The sequence below is a fragment of the Melanostigma gelatinosum genome, assembly GCF_949748355.1.
Source record: "Melanostigma gelatinosum genome assembly, chromosome: 13".
Classification (NCBI taxonomy): Eukaryota; Metazoa; Chordata; class Actinopteri; order Perciformes; family Zoarcidae; genus Melanostigma; species Melanostigma gelatinosum.
In genome coordinates this window covers 15,699,733-15,724,387 of record NC_136646.1, presented here as the reverse complement: position 1 = coordinate 15,724,387, position 24,655 = coordinate 15,699,733, and the positions used below count along the sequence as shown (strand labels likewise).

At 44.0% G+C, this 24,655-nt stretch overlaps 1 protein-coding gene and 1 pseudogene across 2 annotated transcripts; both read right to left on the bottom strand.

Annotated features, from left to right (window-relative positions):
• Positions 1-9,294: 9,294 nt before the first annotated feature.
• LOC306787459 (dual specificity mitogen-activated protein kinase kinase 6-like) lies at positions 9,295-19,265 on the bottom strand (annotated as a pseudogene). The gene is made up of 12 exons (XR_013773184.1): positions 19,173-19,265; positions 15,553-15,622; positions 15,203-15,251; positions 15,006-15,119; positions 14,656-14,775; positions 14,454-14,570; positions 14,267-14,318; positions 14,030-14,157; positions 13,406-13,483; positions 12,419-12,558; positions 12,101-12,146; positions 9,295-11,866 (listed from the first exon to the last, which is right to left on the bottom strand). The product of XR_013773184.1 is annotated as a dual specificity mitogen-activated protein kinase kinase 6-like (transcript).
• A 1,044-nt stretch (positions 19,266-20,309) lies between these two features.
• On the bottom strand, positions 20,310-23,481 carry btbd17b (BTB (POZ) domain containing 17b; the record flags this gene model as incomplete). Its single annotated transcript, XM_079281385.1, has 3 exons — positions 20,310-21,384; positions 21,741-22,026; positions 23,400-23,481. 3 exons carry the CDS (start codon positions 23,479-23,481, stop codon positions 20,310-20,312), a joined length of 1,443 nt encoding a protein of 480 aa, XP_079137511.1.
• Between the last annotated feature and the right edge of the window lie 1,174 nt (positions 23,482-24,655).

Below are 24,655 nucleotides of genomic sequence, written 5' to 3'. Positions count from 1 at the left end.
ATATTGAATTTGAAGGAATAGATTAATAAAAAATAGAAATGCACAGTATATACCATGAATAGAGTGGTATTAATTAAATTAACTAGTAAACTAAACAACCTGGACAGTAGAGCCAGGATTACCAACAACAACTGTGTAGCGTTGTTGTAGTCATGTGAAGGACGATGATCAGGCCAGAGGTGTTTCATTATAAAGTCTATTGGCAGAGCGCAGGAATGTTTTTCTGAATCGGTCCTTGTGACAGCGGACCTGGATCAGTCGGCTGGAGAAAGTGCTCCGCTGTCCCTGCAGGAGGTGGTGCAGAGGGTGGTCCGGGTTATCCAATATGGATAATAGTGTCCTCCTCTCCACCACCTCTTCCAGATTGTCTTGTTTGCAGCCAATGATTGAGCCGGCCTTCTTAACCAGTTTGTTAAGTCTGTTGGTGTCACCGGCTCCAATGCTGCTCCCCCAGCAGACTACGTCGAAGTACAGTGCACTGGCCACAACAGACTGGACTGTTGTCATGCTAACATACGCTAACGCTAACGCTAAACTGAAACATGGTAAACATTATACCCGCCAAAGACCAATATTGTCAACTTGAGCAAGTAAGCATGGTCAATTTATGCACCCATGATGCATTCATTTGCTAAATTTTTCATTATCAAAATTTTCATTTCTTAAATTGTTTTGCTATTTGATCTTCAATGTGTCATCACATTTCACCATGGGGGTCTAATATGGATTGGGAGTTGCATCAGCATTTAAATCACGCTGAAGGTCAGCTAACGTCAGGTAGAAACGGTGTCAATGATACAGATCTCTGTCCAGAGCCAGGATAGCTGTCTCATACTGTAACTGTTAATCATGGGAGAGAGGAAGTAGGAGTCACACACACCCCAAGATTAGAGGATCCAATCAGTGGTGACATTGAGCCGGGTACCCAGTGGAACGGGAGACCAGGGAGGCCTAATCATCCCCACTGCTCCACTCTGCTGCGGAAAGCCAATCAAATCTCCTCCAGACGAAGCAGATGGTCGATGTCATCTTTTCCCTTTCTACGTGAGATTATCTCCTCATCTTCAACCCTGCGGGATGCCGATGCTGAGTTTCCCATGGTGTCGAGCTACCTGAGACCCAAAATGTACAGGGATGGGGGTCCATGATGTTCCCAGTGTGGTGCAGCGAACACCGCATCCTGTGCTGTATAAGAGACTTTCAAAACACCCTTAACAGGAAGCTGACAAGGATGGGGAATTTAAATTTCAAAATGAAATAAAAGCAATTTCGTCAACTATTTCTCATGTTCCACATAAACACACTTGATTGCATTTTTCTATTAAATAACATAACTGTTAATAAGCAAACAGCTACTACATTCTAAAAATAACAAGCAATTTTTTCAGTCTGCTCAGAATGCAATTTCTCCTGGCAAGAAGATTATCCCTTACGTCACAACACAATTTTCTCTCCTATCCTGGGATTACAGAGGTGGCTTATGCTTAGTTTAAGCACCGTTGTCATGGAGAAAATAGTACAACAGAAGCTGTGCAGGAGATGACATCTGTTGACGTCTGTGTAGAAATGCCTCGGGGCAACGGTAGAGAGATAAAGAGTGGGCAAAGTTCAACATGAAGGGACATTTTTCTCCATGGGCAGTGATCAAAACACACAAGTCCATGTCACATAATCATAGTCTCGGCCTTATCAGTTTATCTGATCGCTCTGCAGTAAAAAAAAGAGGCTAAATTACTGCCAAAGCAACTATTTCAAAACAAGTATGACTAACAACCCTGGCACATGTTTGTGCACTTCCGGAACAGGAAACACACACTCTCCTGGCATGACGCCAAAGGAGAGACCGGCTCTCTGGTGTGGTTTAATCAATACAATGTACAAGAACCACACGTGTAATGGAAGCCATATCTACTCCATTAGAGCACTGAAAACAAGGGAAGTTTTCCATGTACACCGAGAGGAACAGGTAACGGGAGAAGAGCGGCTCGCCACTTTAGGCCGTCCTTGCACGCGCGAGAGAGGGCTCAGTGTTACACCTGTGTGCTGCAGTTAATCAATGTTGTGTTCTGATCTCTTGACTTCCCGTCCTCACTTCACAACTCCAGACCAGCAGCACGAGGACCTGCCGGTTAAAAGTCAAGCTGCTCATATCAACGCGTGGAAGTGTCAGCGGAGAATTTTAGTTCAACTCATGTTCTCGCCAAGGCTGTGGCTCCGTGCGCATGTGTAAATAAAATATATTCATTCACTGTTAAATAATATGCGCTATACTTGTAAAGCTTATATTGCGGAGTTGTGAGGTCACTGTAAGTAGGTCAAAAACGCCAAATGGGGCATTCCGTCACCCGTTCGTACGATAGAAACAGATACAGTGGCCCTGAAAGTAACACTTGCTTAAACCACCAGATTAGGGCGGAAACTGCCATCTTAGAGTAGGAGAAGAGCTCTTTTTATCTATTCACACAGAGACTTCGAAATAGTTTAGAACTGCACCCTTTTTCTGCACCTTAAGTGTTAACAATATGCTGTACATCAACATTTCACACACACTGACGTTCCAGAGAAGGCGGGTCCCGGACGTGAGCCATTGTGGGTGACGTTGCCCAGTGCTCCATCAGGCCATTTGAATGCTAGAAACAAATCCGCCTCTGCTTTGATTTTGACCAATGGCTCCACAAGGAGTACCAGAATGGACACGCCTGCGCACTCTGTATAAGCGCCCTTAGGTTTCACTTTTGCACCTTTTGGTCCGTGCACGTTTAACTGCTGGACATAATACTTCTGTCACAAATAAATGTTATTGCTTGAATTGAGCTAAACGCCTCGATCTCAGTCTGTTCACTCGATCTTCATTCATAACACATGTGCATGTGATGCTCTCCTCTTTTTCGGCCAACACGAAAGATTACTTTGAAAAGGAGACACAGCAGACAGCATCGCCCCTTTCCCGGAAGCAAGGATTATTTGTGTCATTTAGATATTGGCAGACTTGGAAATAATCTGGACAAACGTCAAGCGCTTTGCCCAGTCTATTTCAGGAACAATAAATCATCCCATTCATAAGGGACAGTTACTTTCCATCGCGAATAAAACAGAAGAGAGAGAATGGGTCATGTTGGGAGATATTGACATTAACCACTCCCCAGTGGATCTTCTATGATTTCTGGAGCAGGACAGGCTACAGCTGGCTTTGTTCCTGCAAGTGAATCATTACTGGAAAGAAAGACCTTTCACTTTTCCAGCATGGAACATAATCCTATGCCGTACACCTGCCTCCGTCACTGTGAAGCGCCATAGTCCACCTTCGACACACTTAGGCATCCTTTTATTTATGTGTGGTTCCTCTCTCTAGATGTCTGCATCTCACCTGGTCAGTTTAAAAGTCTCCCAAAGCTTTAAAACAGAAACTTTCTTACATTGAATGGCAGACAATCTGACCCGACTGCACCTTTTCAGCATATCTTGCTACAGTATGATGCAAAAGTATTGCAAACGATGCAAGAGTGGCTGTATAAAAATACACAATTCCCAGAGGAGCAAAGTGATAGCTTCATGATCAGATCAGGCTTCATCACATTTAGAGGGCTAGAAGAGGTTTATATATAAAATCAAGCCCCAGCGGCCTCAAGCTTTTTTTGTCCTGGTTGCTTTGCATTAACAGGCAGAGACTTGCAGCCTTGATGAGAAGAATCTTTCTACGCTCGCTCTCACTGGGGACGAGCATGTTTCCATTGCACCAGCTGGGCTCTGAACACGTTGGCTCTGCTTCAGGAAAACAGTCCAGGTTAGGGGGGGGGGGGGGGGGGGGGGGGGGGGGTCACCATTTGCTTCTCCTGTTCTCTGCTGCCAGCCTCACTCCCCTCCATGAGAAACCAGGAGCAATGTGATGGCAACAAAGAAAAACACTCAGCTGATGATCTCACTCTAGTGTCAACAGTAACAGGTGTGCGCAGAGGCTGAGGAAATACTGTTTACATTGGCTGTAATCTGTCGTGGAGATGGATCCTTTCAATTGAATATGAAGTTAGATAACTGTAGGGAATAAGAGCACATCTGCGACTAAAACCAATTTCCAGAAATGTTATGTCCTATGTTATAGCGCAAAGCGTTTGAGTTGCAGAGGCTACTGAATACTGAACCGGTCAGGAGGGGTTTCATTTGCTGGAATGTTAAAAGACAGTCTCACATAGCCTACTCTACTCCTTGTTACAATAGGGGAGTCAAGTTATACTTAATTAGATCAATATAGTACAAAGCTATAGTAGCCTACACATGCTTGCAGCTCTGTGGAGCTTCTAATGCACAGTGGTGCTTTGGGCCACATGCTAACCTCTCACGATGACAATGCTAATGTTCCTTTGTTTTAGTTTTTGGTATCACCTTTGCCGTGGTCATCATTTTAGTTTTAGCATATTAGCATATTAACTAGCCCTCAACAAAAAGTACAGCTGAGACAACTGACAATACCAGCATGTTGCAGTTTATTAGGTGTTCTATATTGTTTACCATGGTCACCACCTTAGTTTAGCATAATCTAGCATGCTAACATTTGCCAGCACTAAAAGAAGAACAGTTAACTGACAATGCTAGCATGTGGATGTTTAGCAAATTGTTTACCATGGCCACCATCTTCGCTTAGCATGTTAGAATACTAACATGTGCTAGCCCTAAACAAAAAGCACAACTGAGATAGCTGACAATGCTAGCATGTTGATGTTTAGCCAATTGTTTACCACGGTCACCATCTTAGCATGTTAACATCGGCTAGCCCTTAACAAAAATAACATCTCTGACAGCTGACAATACTAGTGTGTGTTTATGTTCAGCAGGTATATTGTGTACCATGCTAGACATCTTAGCTTAGCTGTTGCGATGCAAAGTATGTTTGGGCTTAAACCAAAGTATCGGCCAAATTGATGATTTCACCTGAGATGGCACTGGGCCTAGGCAGAGGATCACAAAGAATTTCATCATTAAAAAAAAAAAAAGAACATCTACCGGTATTCCATATTTCACGGCAATCCATTCAATAGTTCAGTCTGAGGTCGACCGACCGACACTGAGCGTTGTTCGAAATTAAAAAGTTGTCTATGTGCAGGCCAGAGTCCTGCCACGGGCTCTAAAAACACTTGCGCATTCATTTGTGTCGTTCGACAATATTCTAGTCGTTGCTGTAGTAGTCTGAGTAGTGTGAGCAGTCTCTCTCTGCTCATTTGCCCGGCTGCCAACCACAACAAAACCGGGAAATCAATAGATGCTTGTCAGTAATGTTGGAGGTCATCAATGCAAACACGGAAGCACATTTATGTAATATGGCAAATGGGAGATGTGAGGGCCGAAGAAAAAAATCCTTATCTCCTTTTTTATATCTGGCTGAAAATGTAACAATGGGGCATAAAATACGTGTGAATCAAGTTCCAGTTAGAACTAAAATAAAAAAACGAACTGACTTGTCCTCAGTAAATAATCAGCGACGATACATGAACAGATTTGGATGGTGAGGGCTTTGCCTTCAGCTGTGGATTGAAAGGCGAGAGCGTCTTGCCTCATTGCAGCTGTTCCACTTGTTGGCATCGGCCCACTGCACTTCTTCTCTGGCAATATCACATTTCACCTTCTTTGGCTAAAAATAGTCTAACTTTTCCGAATCATGCAGTGAACAATATTTGTGGTCTCTATGAATGTTGAATACTGCAGATGCTTAAGTATGTTTATTTCCAATGAGGAGTCATCACTTGACGAAAAGTCAGGAGGGTTTTAAAAGTTAAGCAGTAGTACGCACCTGTTTCTGGATTGTTGGAGTCGGTTAGTTTACTGAAGACATAAACTGGCACAATAAATGATCGTCGATAGTCTGTGCATTCAACGGAGTTGCATGCGTGTCAGGAAAGAGTACACAGAACATATCGCATATTTTCTAATTTGATTAAAAATGCTGTCATCTGCTTTTTATGAGGAGATCTTATTGCAAATAGTTGCTTAATTAATATGGTGACCAACGCACAGATGAAACTGCACAGGGTGGCATAGAGATCTGGGCTTTTCTTTGGCTTTGTGATTGATGCTTTGCCACCGGTGCTGCGGGTTTTAAAATTACGACATGGTTTTAATCCAGGCTCAACTATCAAATCTGTTCAGGTATCACCTTCGACACCAGAGGGAATAACTACCGTCTACTTGGGGAAAAGTTAAGCTTCTGTTGGGGATTGTAAGGCTGTAATAGAGTGCTGTATTTCCAGTGAGCTCAGACCACACGGAACTCTGTTTACAGAAGGCAGTTCGAGTTTGGGGATATCAATTTGAAGCACACGGTCCTCTCAAGCTACCAAGGTTAAGGAATCTCTCTCAAGCAGATGCTCCTCGTGATTCAAGATGCCCTTTACTGCTTCCGTTAAATGCTTAATCCAACTTTGGCCTCATATTGGGTACGCAGCATCTGATGCCAAGAGCTGTATCCTAACTGTAATCCTTGTTGCCAACTGGGTTAAGAAGTCTGAGAGGCTTGACAAAACAAATACAGCAGCAGATATTACCGGGCCACTTTTTATTCCAAAGATGCCATCAAAATGTAATTCGGTAATTGCCTCATGCTGAAGTTCCTCTGAGACATTTTCTTTTCTGCAACAGATTTTTTTTTCATGGACTATAGCGTCTGCTTTGTCACCGTCCTTTGAATGCAGAGAGCACAGCACTGCCCTGAAGGCCTTTGATAGAAGGAAGTTTACATCCAACATTGCAGAATTACACTTTAAGTAACGCTAGCGTCAGCATTATAGCACCAACATTGTGTTCAAACTATACTAAAACTACTTATATTGATGTTCAACACTTTTTCTACCCTTCAAGTAACAATATAAGTTGCTCAGGGGACTGATAAATGTCCATGTCATCCTTTAACGCATTCATCTTATTTCAGCCACAGTTTTCATAGATGGAGAATCTCTTCCAATGTTGCAGTCATCAAATAATTACCAAATGGAGAAATGGTGGCGCTACCCTAACTTCTAAACTAACCAGTGGTGGAAGAAGTCTTGCTTTTAGTCAAAGATTTGAAAGAAATCGATGAAAATTTCAGAATTCTGAAAAGGGTTGTGACGTATCCTTTTCTCTTGTGTACTTCATACAATATGTGCATGTTTGCATGTATGTGTAGAGATCAGACGCCCTCTAATTTAGACCATAATGAGACTACTCAAGGCTGCTCAACCGGTCATGTCTGACCGAGTCCACGTTAACGCTCACTACCCCTCCACCAGACCCACGGTGCAATAGGAGCCCCTCTATAATGGAGCAAGTTACATAAGGTTGTGCAGTGTCAGCCCAGGGCCTAAGAAGATCTGGTTCCATAAAGGCTCTTTTACCCTCCTCAGAAAAGGGACTTTCCACCACAGGCCACCCTGTGTCCTGCCCTGCAGAGGAGAAATTTCTACAACGTCATCTGCTGCTTGTAGGTCTGCCATCTAAGGCCACGTTGAGGGCCACGTTTTCCTTGGCAAGGAACAGAGCGAGAGAAAGAGAGGGGCCGGGAACACGGATTCATGGAGGGTTGATGAGGGACGAGTCCCCCGCAACTTGCCCATTTACAAATCACAATGCATGATGATTATAATTGGCACATTGCAGTCATCAGCGGGGATGATTGTATGGCCCTCTGATGAGTTGTTAGGTGGTGTGCCGACGCCGGCGTTGGGTTCCCATCAGGACGTAAGCAGGTCAGGAGATCGTGAGATCTGGCATTCGATTTAGGAAATAATTCCACAATGGAGCGCACACTTACTTCTTGTCATCTTGTCTGGCTCTCCTCTGTCCATCTGCGGGTCCCTTGGGGCGACAAACAGTTCCCAAACTTCACTGCATAAATAAATAGGCACCGTTTTAGTCACTTGTACCTGCTTGAGACAAATAAACAAAAGAAAACCGTGAAGGCTGAGCATGAGCAAGAAACAGAGTCCTGACTTGCGACACAAGCTACATAAATCATATGACCGGTTAAAGTCAGTGTGATAACTAACCACAGTATCATCTCTCTGTCTCTCACGCACCTGTTTAGGGCTGGAAACAGGCCGCTGTCCTGCTGGGATTTCACTCATACTCATACTGTACTCATAATGCAACTGTTAGTTATTTTGTCATATATCTAACTATTTTCTATACTGTTGGGTAGTTTAATCATATTTTGTAGGCAAACATTTCATGTAGACTCTTAATGTGTAAAGTAAGCCGTCAGATAGTTGTAGTGCATTGAAAAGTACAAAATGTTCTTTTGTGGATCAGAAGTATAAAGCAGCAAAAAATGGAAATAGTGAAGTTAAGTAACTTCAAGTACCTCTGTATTTAGTTACATTACGGTAAATGTACTTAGTTGCATTTTGAACATCAATTTGTACAAAACAAGCCAACCATTGACTTTCACAGCTACCCTGCTGGCTCTAAAATGCCCATTTGCAGAGAGGTTGTGATTCACTTCTGCATCACAGTCCACATTGAATCGAGCCGGGACAGTAATTCAACTGGATGTCGCCTATTTTTTCCCCTCACACGACGACCTTTTGAGCGGCATTATGCAATCATTATTATCAAAGACCTTCTTTCCTAAACAGAGTCTTTCAGTGTGGCTGGCAAACCACTCTTCTTCACAACACTGCAGGCCCACTGCCTGCAGTCTACATGTGGCATTGAATTTTCATGAAGTCATCAGTCTTTGACAGACACACTCGGAGCAGAGTATAGTCTGCTCAGAGTCCGCTTTTGTGAACCGCCGTTGGAAAAAAGCACTCAGAAAGAGCCATCAAAATGAGATTCTTCTTTCTATTCATCACACATCCGGAAGATCCACAGCTTTGACAAGAAGTGCGTGTTCACTTCTGTGTACTTACATAAGGATGTTTACACAAATGGAAAACTGTAATATTGCTGAGACAAGCAGACTGTGATATGAAGAGCGGATTGTAACAAGTGGATTTGTACCTTCTTTACAGTATCACATGTGAGAGGATGAAAAACATGGTCTTGCTGACATGTGTACGAGGGAGAAAAGTGAGAGTTAGCGCGCGCTGCAGATAGAACCCCAAAGACTTGGCTTCCTTCTATCAGCTGGATCAGTCAGCTGCAGCGGCTCTCGGCTTGATTAAAAGGAACGAGAGGCTAAAGTGGAACTGTAAGTGACATGGAAGTAGGAACTAAGTGGGTCGACCACACACGGCAAGCTGCACGGACAAAAGAGACCCATTAAAAAAAAAAAAAGACGAGGCAGGATTTCCGCTGCAAAACGTCCCCATCACACTTAAGAGAAAACATTTTAGATATGCGTTTTATTTTTAGCTTGAAGCAACCAAATTACAAGATCAAATGACTTAAAATACGTTCTGTGGTACCGAACACAGGCTTATACCTGTATAAAGCTTTGCCCAACCAGATTCTGAACCGGTTATGGGTCTGAAAAAAAAAGGAAAAGTACACCTAAGACAGCAACATCATTACCTCAAACAGGAGTCCACTGTGTACTTGGACTATTTTCAGCTGCTGATTAAGTCAGGGGCATGTTGCTCCCAGTGAGATACAATCCAAGACGCCCAGTTAAAGAAGCAGCTTCATGAGTTTCAAGGCTTTTACAATTCTGGATAGTCATCACTGTGGCAACATTTTCGAGGTGAACAGTAGACATTTTTCATACAATACATTTCATTGTTTTGGTCTTTTCATGGCAATAACAAACATATGAATATTGCCTTACCCTTTAAACGTGGACAGCATTGTAATCGCTGCATCAGACACATGAACAACTTCTGAACTGGCATCAGTCATGAAAGGAAAGCTTTAAAACAGACATACTGAATAATAAAGCCTTTTTTTTTTTGTCTTTCCACAGTTCAAGTTTGTCGGTCCCACCCAATGAAAAGGTGTCAAATAGAGTGACGGAGTAAGAGGTAGAGCAAGTGTTCTCATTCTCACTGTGATCAGCGTAAAAACTCACGTTTACACACCAAAGGGAATGGCCATCCAAAGAAGGCTGACAAAAGAAATGAAATAGAAATAGCAGCTTCTCTGTGGTGTTGCTAGCTTTCCCTTATTATTCACAATCAAAAATACTCCTAACTCACTGACTTTCGATAAAGGTTGCACTACAGTGTAAACCAGAGGGGCGATGAGTGCTAGCCATGAACAGAGGCACGGCAGTCATCATGGCCATCAGAGTCTCTGAACACTTGCCGTGGCGAAACTGCCACACGGCAAGGGCCTCTTGCCGCGTGTCCGAGGCGAAGGGGCTCTGCATAGTCTGCTCAGACAAGAGGAGATAATGGCTGCCCACCATGCACTGAGAAAAGGCTCTCGGTCCGGTACGCGAGGAGAGTGCGAGCTGGAGGAAAAAACTAAATGGGGCCGTCTCCGCGTGAAGGAGAGCACAGAAACCTGAGCGGTGGAGTTTGACAGCACATCAGTCCAAAATAGGTGTACGGTAGTCAGCTGGCCCTGTGAGTACGTGTGTGTGTGTGTGTGTGTGTCACGCTGCATTAAACTACCAACCACTCTACCACCAATGTGCCCTGCCAAGTTACGACAGTGCCATGTTACATAGAAAAGAAAAAAAAGGAGATAGTATTTACATATTCAACATATAAATTATTTCCTTAACATACTGTCTGTGTAATGCATAATAAGGAATCTAGGAAAAAACAAAAAAACAAGCGCCTCATATGAAAAGACTATGCCGAGTCCAGAATCAAAATTGAGAACTGCAGGCAAAGGGATGAGTATAAATGCTGCTAAAATCAAATCAAAATGCAGGACAGAACGAGTCCAAAAGAAAAGAGAAAAACACAATTAATGCAGTAATTCATGAGAACGACTAAAATGGCACACAGGAAGAGATAAAGCTGTGGGCTTGATTAAGCAACCTCTGAACACTTCCAGGTAGTAACAATGGCAGCAGTGAGGCCGACGCGTTAATACCAGAGAGAGAAGAAGACGACGAGGAGTACGGAGGGGTCGCTGCTTGAAGGCCCTCAGCTGGGACCACAATCGGATCAGGTGATATGGGACACTTTACATTCCTGCGTTAGGACTTGTCATCATGTACAGAATGTGACCTTTGACATTTCTTGAGTTATTTCTCTTCGCTCTGGAGCCTCCTGGGCCCGGCACTGACCGGCCACCTCAGAGCAGAACCAGGTTGAACTGTCCCCCCCCACCGATGCGATCTGACAAATAAGGCCCCAGTCCGGTAAAATTCACACATGTCGACGATATACAGTATCAAAAACTCTGTATAATGAGAAAACATACAAACACATATGCAAATATAGATTTCAATACACAACAAGGTACACATTAACTGTTGGTTTTGTAGATGATATTCAACGTATTCATACAATATGTGTCACATAGAAATGATGGCTGGCTCTGTCCGTTCTGACTGGAGAGAGAGAGGGGGGGGGGGAAGATAAAAAGGGGCTGCGGGGCGAAAAAAAGAAGAAGAACGAGACGAAAAACAACAAATCTGGTTCAGTTCATGTTTGTCATGTTGAATAATCGCACAGGAAGCATGGAGGAGCCAATTAAACCTCTCCAGTTGGTTTTTGACTGTAAGAGTTCATATTACCGCCGCTCTCCCACTCCAATGCTGCTGTAAGTCTTTGGGGTCACCCCCCCCCCCTATTGTGTGTGTGGGTGCTTGAGAGTCCGTCATTCCAGTGAGTTAAAAAAAATAAATTAAAAAAAAAAAGAAAGAAAAAAAAGGTAGGCCATTGGTTTGTTTGCAGAGAGGTCCCGCCTAACCTGATCAGCCCCATCAGCCATCCAGGATTACCTTCACAAAAGTGGCCACATCTGTGTCTTTGGAGTCATGCACGGTGAGAAACGGATGTTGCTGCATGAAAACAAGGACAAAGCACTTCAGACTATGTCCTTAAACAAATAAATGATCCGATGATGTAAATACACAAGGCACAGTGTCAATGGGTTAACTGGGTGAGTCTGGCCTCTAGTGGACAAAAGCAAGAAGCAGAGCTGATCTTTGTGGCAAAGTAGACAAAGTAGCACAACGCGTAATAATATTTGTGTTGTTTTGGGGGAAGAGGAAAAGTATTGTAAAACTACTAACCATTAATTCTGTATAACCAGGTCTCTCATTCGGCTTCTTTCTTAAGCTGCAAGAACAAAAGAGACAAAATGCAAAAGTGAGAAAAGCAGGAAATCCAAAAATGATATAACTTCATACAAACATCTAAAAATAGATCAGCTCCAGTACTGTACCGACGCCACCGTGTTCAGTAAACACAGAGCAAACACTGACCCCTGCTGGGCCTCAGTGACACTTTTTAAATTGTATATATATTTTTAATAGCAAGGTGAACGAGGAGCATTGCGTTGAGAGGTGTGTGTGTGTGTGTGTGTGTGTGTGCGTGTGAGAGAGACTCACCACTGGGAGATGAAGTCTACAAACTCTGGGGAGAAACGGTCGGCGGGCAGCTGTGGAGACGGCTCGTCCACCACCTGTTTGAGCTGCTGGAACGGGGTTCCCCACGAGTCGTAGGGGAACTTCAAAATGGCCAGCTCGATCTAAGAGACAAGGAAGTGGTTCAACATGCTGATAAAAGACTCACTTTCACCTGCAACACAAACCATTTGGACAATCAGAGATTCATTAAAAGGTTCAACACCAACTGAGAACAGCATGGACTTGTACTGATCTGGCATCAACATGGCACAGGTGTCAAAACAGTCAACGGTGAGCATGACTCCGCATTCGTGTGGAAATATGAGTTACATGCAACGGAACCTCTTTCAGGAAATGTATAAATTATCATCTTATATTTATCGTGGTGACAAAATGGTTTTTTTGTTGGGAGTGTGGACTAACATGGAGTGGTATTATTATTTAAAAACACCCAAACTCTTTACCACAGCCTGAACAGAGAGTAAATAATATATTTATATGAAATATACTCCTGTGAATGAATGAATGAAACTCCTGCGCACCACTGTTGGAAAACCTCACTCACTATTTATTTGAACCAACATTTTGGGTCCAGGTGGTTCTTAACATATTGTTGTTGTGATGTCCTGAGCCGTGTGCACGATTGTATTTTGGGGGAGTGGAGCGGTTGGAGAAGGTTGCGACTGGAAGGTGGCCAGTTGGAGTCCCGTGTGTTAACTGCATTGAACCGAGTGGTCATATTAAGTGTGATGTAAAAACAAGACCGCACGCTTCAAATGATATTCCCTCAAAAAAAAAAGCGAGTTAATAAGTGCTTGTTGTTGAGAGCTTCAACCATGATTTTATCCACATTTAAACAAATTATAAGAACAGTGATAGTTGGATGACGTGAGCAGAAAAAAACAAACATGGATTCATTTGCCTGAAATGTATCACAAATGGCATTAATGGACATTCAGCCATACTCACCATTGTGATACCAAGACTCCATATGTCTGACTTGACACTGTAGCCTTTCTGGTTGAGGTCAGGGTTGATCCGCTCAGGCTGGAATAGAAATTATAGCGACATAATAAGTACCAACACTGTCTGAAAGTCATTACACTGTAGTTTGTAGGAAAGCCTTATAAACTTCTTAAAATATATTTTCTATCAATGAATCGACAAAATAAGTAATGATAACAAATACAAGCGGATAAAAGCTATTTTCATATGAATTTAACTCCCTCAAGAATTTAAAAAAAAGCATGTAAAAGATAATTGGGGAAGAACATTTGAAGAACGAATCCGTCGGCTAAAATGTGTTTTTAGAGAGGATTTAAAGTAACGAGCTGGTTTTGTGAACCTACATTCCTTCATACAGGCAAGATGTTTGGCGTCAACATTCTTCTTAATGTAAATGTCATGAGATTGATGTATTTTATCAAAATTAAAGGCATTTAGGTTACAGCTCAAAGTGTGCAGTACCTCTTTAATTTCCTCCTGGACTGTAGATTTAGATTTTTTTTCACAGGAAATCCCTCAGTCACTTTCTAGAGAATCCTAAATCTCAACTAGCCGGCAGCAGGAGTCTCTTTCCCAGTCCCCACTTACCGCCATGTAGGGCTTGCAGCCTGCATCCATTGTTTTAGCCACAGAGTCCACCAGGTGGCCACTGATGCCAAAGTCGCACATTTTCACTTGGCCCTGAGTGTTGATCAGAACATTGGAGGGCTTCACATCTGGAGAGAGGCATCGTTGGCAAAATGATGAGAGAGCGAGAACACGGCAAGACAACAATGACAAACAGGAAACTGAACATGATGATGATGATGATGATGATCTGATTACCTCTGTGTATCACCGACAGGTTACTGTGCAGATGCTCTAATGCCTTGACAATCTGTGGAGAGAGAATAGAACTGCAGAATTTCCCATTTATCGACTTGCTCTCGGAACATTTGGACTTGTGTGTTGTACTGTTCCTTTAAATGCACATGTATAACAATAAGAATGTAAAACATGAGACGGGACGTACTGCTACTGCGATCTTGCCCAAGATGTCCTCGGGGATGTTTTTGCCTTTCTCAGTAACCTTCTTATAGAACTTATCCAGAGACGTGTCCATCAGCTCCATACAGATCCAAACATCCCCCTGGAAAAAAAAAACAACAACAAGATGATCACTCTACACTCAATGTAACATAGGCAGGAGTTCACACTAGTCATAGTTCACTCACCTCTCTGAAGAGGGCCCCGTAGAAGGTCACAGTGAAGAAGCAGTCCACGGTCCTCATGGAAATGTCCAAGTCCATCAGAAGCCTCTTCTGCTCCAGAGTGTTCACGGTGGCACGAATCCTCTGGGGACACAAACATCACAGATTGGGCCGGCAGTGTCAGCAGCGGGGCAGATGTGGCTGAAATCAAATGGAGTCCAGTGTCCTAAACCCCCCCCCCCCCGCCACCTCAATAAAACATGTCATAGATCCGATAGATCTCATCCAAATGTCCACGAGTTGAGCGCACATGTTGAATGCATCTACGAGTCACGGTGCTATTTGCAGAACAGGTAACCCGAGTAGCAGCCCACCTTGACAGCCATGATAACACCACTGGGCACATGTTTCATCTTGTCCACGACCCCGTACGCTCCCCGGCCCAGCTCCTCGATCTGCTCCAAGTCATCGGCCTTCACCACAAAGTTCTGGACAGTGAGGAAGACGCATTAAATGTGTGTGTTCAGGAAACAGAGCAGCGTGTGCCAGAGAAATACAGAGCCATCTTCACCTGATCTCCAATCGTGACGCAAGCTTTCGAGTCAAGATCTCGAGGGGGCCTGCAGGGGGAGAGAGCAACATTAAGCACAGGCAACAGTGGGACTGTCACAATGCTCAGCTATGGAATCCTCACTTTAAGAGAAAATGCACATGTTTATTAGTGCAATATGCAAGATTAATTTGACGCAAACATTGATCAAAGTCAGTGCTACATTTTTGTATGTCTTTCTTACGATATAGCTGCAGTAAGCTAAAGGATTGATGTAGCGTCCTGGGTCTGCTTTTGAGACCCTCTGAGGATGGTATTGCTGCCATCACTATCCCACTGTAAAAAATAAAAATAAAGCGAGAGAGCCTTACGCTGCTGCTGCTGGTGGGGGCTGTGCAAAGACTTCTTTGGCCAGCTTCAGCCCGGGGTTCTTCTTCTTCCCTTGGAGACAGGAAATCAGAGAAACAAACAATTACCACCTCAGCTCCATCTTAGCCATACCGGGATCAACAAAGCTGTATTTAGCAGCAACCACAAGCCAGTGTAATTATAAGTAGTTTGTAGAAAGACTAAGGCAAATAGACGTCACAGCTACAGACTCTTACGAGCCCGTTTTCCACATTACTCGGAGACTAGAGCGAGGTTTGCCACAACAGAGATCCCCGAGTCCTAAATCAGGCCGTTGAGTGCGAACTAAATGGACTTTGCTTGTTTTTAAATGTCCACATCGGTCTGATGAAAGGGGATTTTCATCCACTCTGGTAGGAAGGGGTTTCGAGGTTACAATCAATTTCCAGTTGCCTTTGATACAAACGGCAACAAACGATCGGTTATCTATCTGGAGATTAGGTGTGCTCAGCGCTGAGGCCCTGCAACAGGGAGAAGGTGGACCAAATGACTGATCGACATTGGTATGATGACTCAAATGGAAGGGAGGGGTGCAGGGAATTTTTTTCTTTTATGATAACTGCCATCAACTCAACTATCAATGCATTTGTTCCCTCCATTTTGTCTCTTTATTTCCCAATCTCAAGTTTAGCTCACATGTTGTTCATATCTGGAGTACGGTGCTGCAAAGCGTGCAGCTCTGGGACCAGTCTGTGTTAAATCAGTGACAGCAGTCCATTCATAAACACAGTTTACCAGCAGCCTCTGGGACGTCCCACGAGTCGCTACCGCTACCGGGCCTACGAGAGGCAAGAAACACCAACTCAACGCCGACACTCAGCATGTCCGCTCTTGTTGCAAGGTCGAGGGGGGAAAACAGAAAACTTTTGTTGACCTTTATCTCGGTGTGTGTGTGGGTGTATGTGTGTGTGCACGTGCTAGGACTCAGCCACAGCTTAACCCACTGGAACATGATGAGAAACTGTTTAGACCTGGCTGCTTATTTCCTGTTCCAAGGGCCCGGCTGAGCAATTATTCTACACCGCTTCACAGAAACTGGTTTTAATGCACAAGCGCCTTCATTTTGGAACAAATGCAACAGCTCTCATTATTACTGCGAGGTTGTGTTTGCCATCGAGTGACTCACAATACTCCAGTGTGGAGGAAGTACGACTGGGTAAACCCCTCCTTGCTAGATTGAGCTGGAAGGGAAGTGAAGTTTCATAAAGATTTTAGAGTCTATGGAAATGTCAGACAGGTACATGTTGTGCTGCCGCCCTAAAATAGCCCCACAGTGTCTGGACAGACCAGCGTCGTCTCATGTGGTCGGGCGAGATTGAAGTGTGATTTACGCACATGCTCGGTGTCAAAAATAGATTTTGTGTTTCCTCTGCGTGGGATAAAGTACGAGCACCCAAAGCCTTCCAGTGACCTGACTAATAAGACAGCCTTTTTGTTCGATAACCAAAATTAGTGGAGCACACGAGCGTGGCAGCGCAAGAACGTCTGACAAGCAAAGCTGTTCGAGACACCTAAAAAATACTAAAATCATACTGCACACATGCAGGTTTTACAGTTTCTAGCTCTGAGTTATTGCTCGAGATATTCACTTTGACACATTAATAGAGTTGAAATACTAGCTCCTCTCAGGTAGCAGTGTGTGTGTGTGTGTGTGTGCAGTGACCCTGTAGCCGAGAGTGTTTTGTGGGATATGACTCACAGCCAGTCAGACTGGACACATCCGCTTTAAAATGCAACAACTGTCAGGACCCTTTGGGAGAAATGATGTCACTTCACTTGGCCCGCTTGCGGCTCACTATCCAGCTTTCTGCTGCAAGACCTGCCTGCTTCTCCAACTCAACACACAATAGTGCAATTACGTCGGCTTCTGCTGCACTCAAAGTATATTAAACGCAGCACAGCAGAAACACAGAGATACCATTCCCAGTGATTGCTTGTATTCATGCTATATCATTAATTCAATATCAATAAGTGCACGGAAAACGTGTGTTACAACTAAACATAGCACAAGTTACATTCTGCATTTTATAAAAACACATTTTTCTTCATATAGGCAGTATTTTAGCTCATTTCGTGAAAGACTGATCAGTATCAGCTGTTACAGCAGCCAGTTGGTGCTGTTTAAAAAAAAAAAAAAAAAAAGGAAATGCAGTAATTTCTGGAAACCAAAAAGATGGCCAGAGGAAACTATCCAGAGCGCAGTACGTCATGCGAACAAGAATGTCTGGATTGTGCATGAGATCAAAGTGTCAATAGCTGCGCAGCGAGTCACCATCAGGAAGCTCCGGCTCTCAGTGGGTCCATGTACAGAAAAAGGATGACTCATGCACATATAATCTTCCACACAACCCTATCAGTGGCGTTCGGGAGAACCCAATCTCCCAACATGCCTCAGCAATACCGCGAGCAGCCCTGCAATGCACTCAGACCCACTGAAGGCACAACTCCTTGTAAAAAAAAAAAAAAGAAGAAAAGGCCAAAAGAATTTAAACTTTCACAAAAAAAAAAAAGGACACATCAGGCCTGCTTTGGTGCACACAATAATTTACAGCACAGAACCTGTGTAGCAGCTATAGAGGATCTGCTTGCAGCCAGTGAACTGTCAACAAAAGAGAGGCTGCACTAGGTATTGGTGCTGCAAGTCAAAACATGCCATGGTAGGCCTAAGGCTGTGTGCCTGAGCAGCACCCAGCCAATCTCAAAACAGTGTGTACTCCCGACCATGGTAACGCTAGTATGATTGTGTAACAGCACAAGCGGTGAACTTGAACTGTTAATCGACATCATCATCATCATCGTCATGCTGTGTGTGCGTGCGTGTGTGTGTGTCGCAGAGGAAGGACCTTGATTTTTCCAAGTTGTGCATATTGTTCAACCGTGTAACGCCACAGTGATTACACCGCACAGACTTGCTGGCTGGCGGAAGCACAAGGGTGTGATAGCGCCATGGTTCCTTTGCATCGCCGCCTGTTTTAAAAAAAAATGAAAAAGTACTTTCCACAACCGGGAAATAAAAAAAATATTTCAAAAATGCAGAGCTAAATATTTTAGATCGTACACATCGGCCAAACCAAATGGACGGAAGCACAATCAGTCGCGAGTCAGGAGGCTGGAAAACACCTGTGGTCCCAATGTGCTTCACTTCACCCGAAGAGAGAAACTAGTCCCAGTGATTCCGAGCTGAGGGGAAAAGTTGCGTGATAATTACAGCTTGGCAAAAGTCCTTAATTGTCGTGAAAATTATGCGTTAGCATAACCACAACACGGGAGCCTGAACGGGGACGCGACTGTAGCATTTAGCTAAAATATGAATAATAACAAATATAATGTAGCACGCTATCATTGAGTCTATGATGAATACCTTCAGTGTGTCTAGAGACTGCGCATAATGATAGAAAGCACGAGACATGCTGGCTAGCTTCTTTTTTTTCTCCTCCTCTCATACATGCAGCTTTTCCACCTGGCAAGGTTACATTTTTCAAACACCGCTAGCTAAATTACTTCCACGCAAACTGCGCCTCGATATTTAAAATATATGCACGGTTGTTTTTAAAAAAAGATTTGGAAAAAAAAAGCCACTTACCTCCTTTGGACAGAGACATTTCCCCTTTGCTTTGATGAGGGGGAAGGGAAGCACAAAGACTTTTGCCTTTTTTTACTCCCTCCCTCCCTGCATCTAGCCTTACACCCGCTCAGGATCGCTGGCTTGTGCAAAAAACTAGCAGCGATTACAACTAAACGGTTCGTCTTCGTGCAATCTTTGCCCTTCAATCACCAGCTCGCGCGTTCAAAGATCGAAAAGCAGATGAATGCACAACTTTAAAGAAAGTCGGCGCGGGTTGTACAGTTCGAGTTAGTTTGCTAACAAAACCTGCACTTTTAGGGTGGCCAAAGTCTGACAGCTGAAGGTTTCAACGACGTATTTCCGGCCTCGTGCTAAGCACCGTGGGATGTGTAGTTTTAAGTGGGAGCACTTTTCTTTCTAAAGTAAGATCACACCTTAATGCTGGTTCTATAAAGTTTATTTTTGCAAATCCAAAATAGACCAACACAGACACATTTTTTTGTCTTTTATTAATTTTTTTTTTGTATAAGGATGAAAACCACATACTTATTTTAAGTGTACTTATATTTTAAAGCTATATAAAACGCATGTACAATGATAAATAAGAAAAAAAAATACTTAAGGACTCACTGTCTTGAAATTCAGCGACAGCATACAAAGGAACACTGACAATGGGATTGCACTTCAATTTACGCATTTTTGGTATGTAAACAACAAACAAGTATATCGGTGTATGTCACAGGATATAGGTGTCATGAACTAAAAATCTATATTTGACTGCTGGACAGTGAAATGCATAAAAATCATGACAACAAACCCCATATAATATCTATGCAAACAACAATAACCATCACAATACATTCAAGGAACAAACTGCTGGACTGCAGAATACCTGAACAAATACAGTACAATAAAGTTTTTTTTTCTTAGTATGCATGAAATACTCGAAAACCAACCATGATCATTGTGATAATCACTGCTGAGCCATTCAATTGCGAGTATTTCATTGTAGCAAACAGCTCCTTGCTAAATAGAGATGTCACAGACTGCATGCATAAACATGTGCTATGGGATGAGTTAACTTTGGAATATGCATGTGATTGTGTGCATGGAGGGTATATAGCTGATGATAAGGCCACACCAAATTCCTGCCTTTTACTTCCTGGCAACAATGAGAGTGTGGTAGAGAGGTTTTATTGCAATGTGCAGATAGAGGGAGCTGTCAATCAGGTACTCTGATGCGCGGCGCTGCAGGTCGGCATCCACCAGGAAATCCCCGGCCTCCTCTGTGCTTTGGTGGAAGTTGTAGACGTGGCGAACCACCACTTTTCCTTGCTGTCTTGCCATCACGATCACCGTCTTCTGGAAACTCACACCGGCAAAGTCTGGACTAGAGGTGGCTGGTGTTACAATGATGCGGGGTCGACCTCCATCTGTGCGTGTAGGCTGCATGGCACCCAGCTCGGTATAGGTTGACCTGGCGCTGAGGGGGAGCCAGCGAGGGGAGAAAAGGGCATTCCAGGTCACCCTCTTACTGGAGTCATGGCCGCTGGGCCCGAGCTGGGTCTGGAAGCTGAAACTACGGTCATCACGGGTGGGGTTATTGATGACCCAAGGGGAACCCCAGGAGGTGGACAGGTAGTTACGGGGCGTGAAAATACTGCAGTTGACATCAAAGTACTTGGCCAGTTGTATAGGTGAGGCTGAGTGAAATTGGAAAGCTAGGTAGAGTAGATCACGGACAGACTCGTAATGCTTCTGCAGGAGGAGCGATTGCTTCTGAAGACGGAAGAGGTGCTGAGGGGGAATCATGCCGTATCGAACAGCCCTTAGGGCGCTTTCGACCGTCAAACTGACGGGCTGGTTCTGGCTAATCCAGGCCTCCAGGGCCTCGAAGAGCTCCAGCTCACTCTGCAGAATAAGGTCAGAGCGCTTGAGCAAGGAGAGGAGCAGGTCCTCACTGATGGAGCCCCATTCTCCGCTCTGCACCACAGAAGACAGGTTCCAGGACAGGTACTGCAGGCAGCTGTCCCGCAGGCCCATGTCCCCAATTTGTAACGCATAGTTGTACCAGCCAATCACATGGCCGGTGGGTGAATCACTAGACAGATGTTGGGTCATATACTGGGTCAGACCTTGTTGCAAACCCCACACATGATACTTGCTGGCCAGCTTATGCAGAGAAATGGCCTGATCTAGCCGTACTGAGATGTCACCGCAGTACAGATACCTGCGAGAGAAAAAACACGGCTTGAATAGTCATCTGAAGACATTTAAAAGAAATATACATCCAACATATCTCTCAATAAGGCACACTGCTGTTTTCTCACCTCACATCTGAGTCACTGAATAAACCCACACTGTTCGATTTTCAACTGTGAGCCACAAACAGCAAGTGTAATTTTAGAATATTTCACAAGATGGAGCAACTCACTTCTCCAAAGGGAGAGGCAAAATGGTGCAGAACTTTATACTTGTGGAAAATACAAAAAGCATCTGCAAGTTGCTCCACAGTTTCTTGAGTGGTTCCATTTGATTGAACCTGATTAACTCTGAACAAACGACAACAACCGGAGTCACCCTCACCTGACAAACTTGTCGATGACGGCTGCGCAGTCGGGCGTCTCCCTCAAAACCACAACGCTGCCGTTGCGATTGAGCAGCAGTTCCTCAAACACGTCACTCTGCAGCGTGAGGACCAGGCTGTGGGCCTGGATCACCTTCACCTCGTCCGTGCTGATGGTCTGCACACGGAGAGTGACATCACTGCTGTTCCCCAGGGCCAGCAGGGCCTCAATACGCTGCACCAAACTCATGGAGTAATTCAGCACAGTGGCCCCACTGTCCAATGCCACCTCCTGCTTCAGGGCAGCTGTGGAGAAGAAAGTGCAAGATGATGAACTAGGAACACTTCACAGATTTACAAAAATACATACAAAATTAAATCTGTCACCTTTTTTTTCAGAAATAGTTTTTATACATTATTACATGAAATTCTTTCATATTTTCACCACCGTAATTTGCATCAGTCTGACTCTGCTTTCCAAGATTGCATTTGAAGATGTGCTTCGTTCTTACATCAGATTTGACACAGCAAGAACTGGAAAAGCACTCCCTAACTCATCGACGAAACCGCAACTCATATGTGTCAGGACAACAAAGCACACGTGCACATTTTTCTATTCTTCTGGTCTCAATTAACAAGCCAGGTGGCTGACTCAGAAAACCTCCACGCAAGGCGCCCAGAGAAGAATCCTGAGTTTGCAGCGCCATTTGCAGATGGCTGCTTCTATGGGCCGTCTTGTGTGCAAGTACCAAGAGTCACATACTGGAGAATCACACATGAAAGACTCAGCGTGACAAGCTGCTGTTTCCATTCTGCCGCAGCCATCGGCAGCCTTGTTGGCCTATTACTGGGGGTTTAATGAGACACAGGGGGAGCACATTGGCTCCCTGGAATGTCTCAGTCCTCATATCTGTACCACAATCAAGCGCCCCCACTTCAAAGTAACCATTTTCCAATTAGCCAGCCAGCACCCCGAGCCAGCTGAGCATGGTGTGAGGGTGTGTTTTGACAAATGGTTCAGGCACGCCGAAGCCAATTGAAAAATCGCCAAATTATTCACAAATGTGGAAACAGTACGTCTTTTTTTTATTTTTTATAAATTCTGAAGAAAAAAAAAAGTTTCGAACAAGAATGTTTCATTGTGCTGTATCTTTCACTCAAGCTGAGAAGATCTGAAAACATGAAATAAAACATTTTATACACATTCCCTTCATGTAGTATTAGATGAGTCTGTGCTCACGAGGAATTTCAAACGGAATCCAATCTGACAGCGCAGGAATGTGGCCTTCAATAGCTTTGGTCAAAATCAGTCAAAGTCGGATCTTCTTTAAGGAGCAAGAAAAGCTTTCCTTCAGCGCTTGTACTGTGTACTGTATTACTGAGCCGGCACAGTGCCAGGCAGCAAATGGACTTGCCTGTCTTTCCCTGCACCCAGCAGACAGATAGATGAGGACAGGATAAGTAGAATAGATTAAATACCCATCCCCTGCCCCGAGGCCGAGCACGCATTCATGCTGTGCCCTACTACCCACTGACAGTATGGGGGAAGCTGCACTGAAATAGAACAACACAGCTTCTCTCAGGATATGAAAAAAAGACAGAAAAAAGAAGATTCAAAAGGTGATATGACTCTTTGAAAGCAATCAGTTGAAAGTGCTGATTCCTTTTTGAAATCTTACCTCCTCTAACTGTGACAGAGTGGAGGAGCAGGGTGCCCACATAGACCCAGGCAGGGATCCCTTGTCCACATGAGCGAACCATATCTTCTCAGTGATTCCTTGCCTCTCTTCCTTTTGTCCTCCCCCCCCTCTCTCTTCCTAACTCTGTGCCACTCTTATCCGGACTTCTTCCTCTTGCTGCTCTGCCTTGGTCGTGCACTTGCAGAAAAGGTGTTGTTGCCCCGTGTGTGCCCGCCCGGCTCCCTGTCCCGCACTCTTTATGTAGGACGCTGGCCTTTCCCTGGCGCATCTCGCAACCCCGCGGACTCCATTGATTGGTGGAATCGTGGCAGGGGCGTTGCTATAGCGACAGCTTTGATTTTGAATTCCTCCCTTTTGGAAGTTACATGGCATTGATCATTGGCACCGGGCCAATGATCGACTCAGCTTAATGTTGTTGTTTTTTACAGATTAAAAGCGATGTGCTGTTAACAATCAATAGTAACATAGTTTCCTGTTTTAATGGCGCCCAGAATCTCTGGACTGCAAAACGTTGTTTACGATATCTAAGTGAAGTACAATCAGCGTCATGTAATGAGTCAATTAATTACAGGAGGTTGCCACTGAGACTATCTGCCAAAAGTAATTGAGGTTCTAATAAGTGCGACAAATTTCATAATCCATTTTGTAAGGAGTTTGTCATCTGAGAGTGATTATTCCTCTGGTGGCATGTTAATCTCACTAATGGAAGGATGATTTCATTGGTGCTGGGTCTGCTCGTCAATTAAAGACAAGCTCTGTTGATCAAATTCTACTGCCAATCAGGATTTTATGTCGTCACATTACTGGTAAAGTACATAATTAAGGTGCAGACGTTGCATCACAAACCTCACAGAGGGCAAAGGGTTTAGTGAATGTGTCTGATACAGAGACTTACTATCCTCACAGCTATCATCAATACGCAATGCTATAACGACTCAAAGTGAGCCAGACAGCCGCACGACACGACAGAGCCGCACATCATGAAGAAATATGCTTCAATGTGAAATGGCAACAATAGATATCGCCTCAGGTCGTGGCTCAAAGAGATGTTTACAGTGCCATTGATGAATCCCTCAGTCGGCATTGATCTGTCAGAGATGGGTCGGTCAACACAGGGACTTGAGATCGGTATGGATCTAAAATATATATATTTTTTAAATCATCGCATCTGACTAGGCCATGAGTTCAATCACAATGTTCATGCTAACATTCTGCAATGTGACAGATGTGTTCAA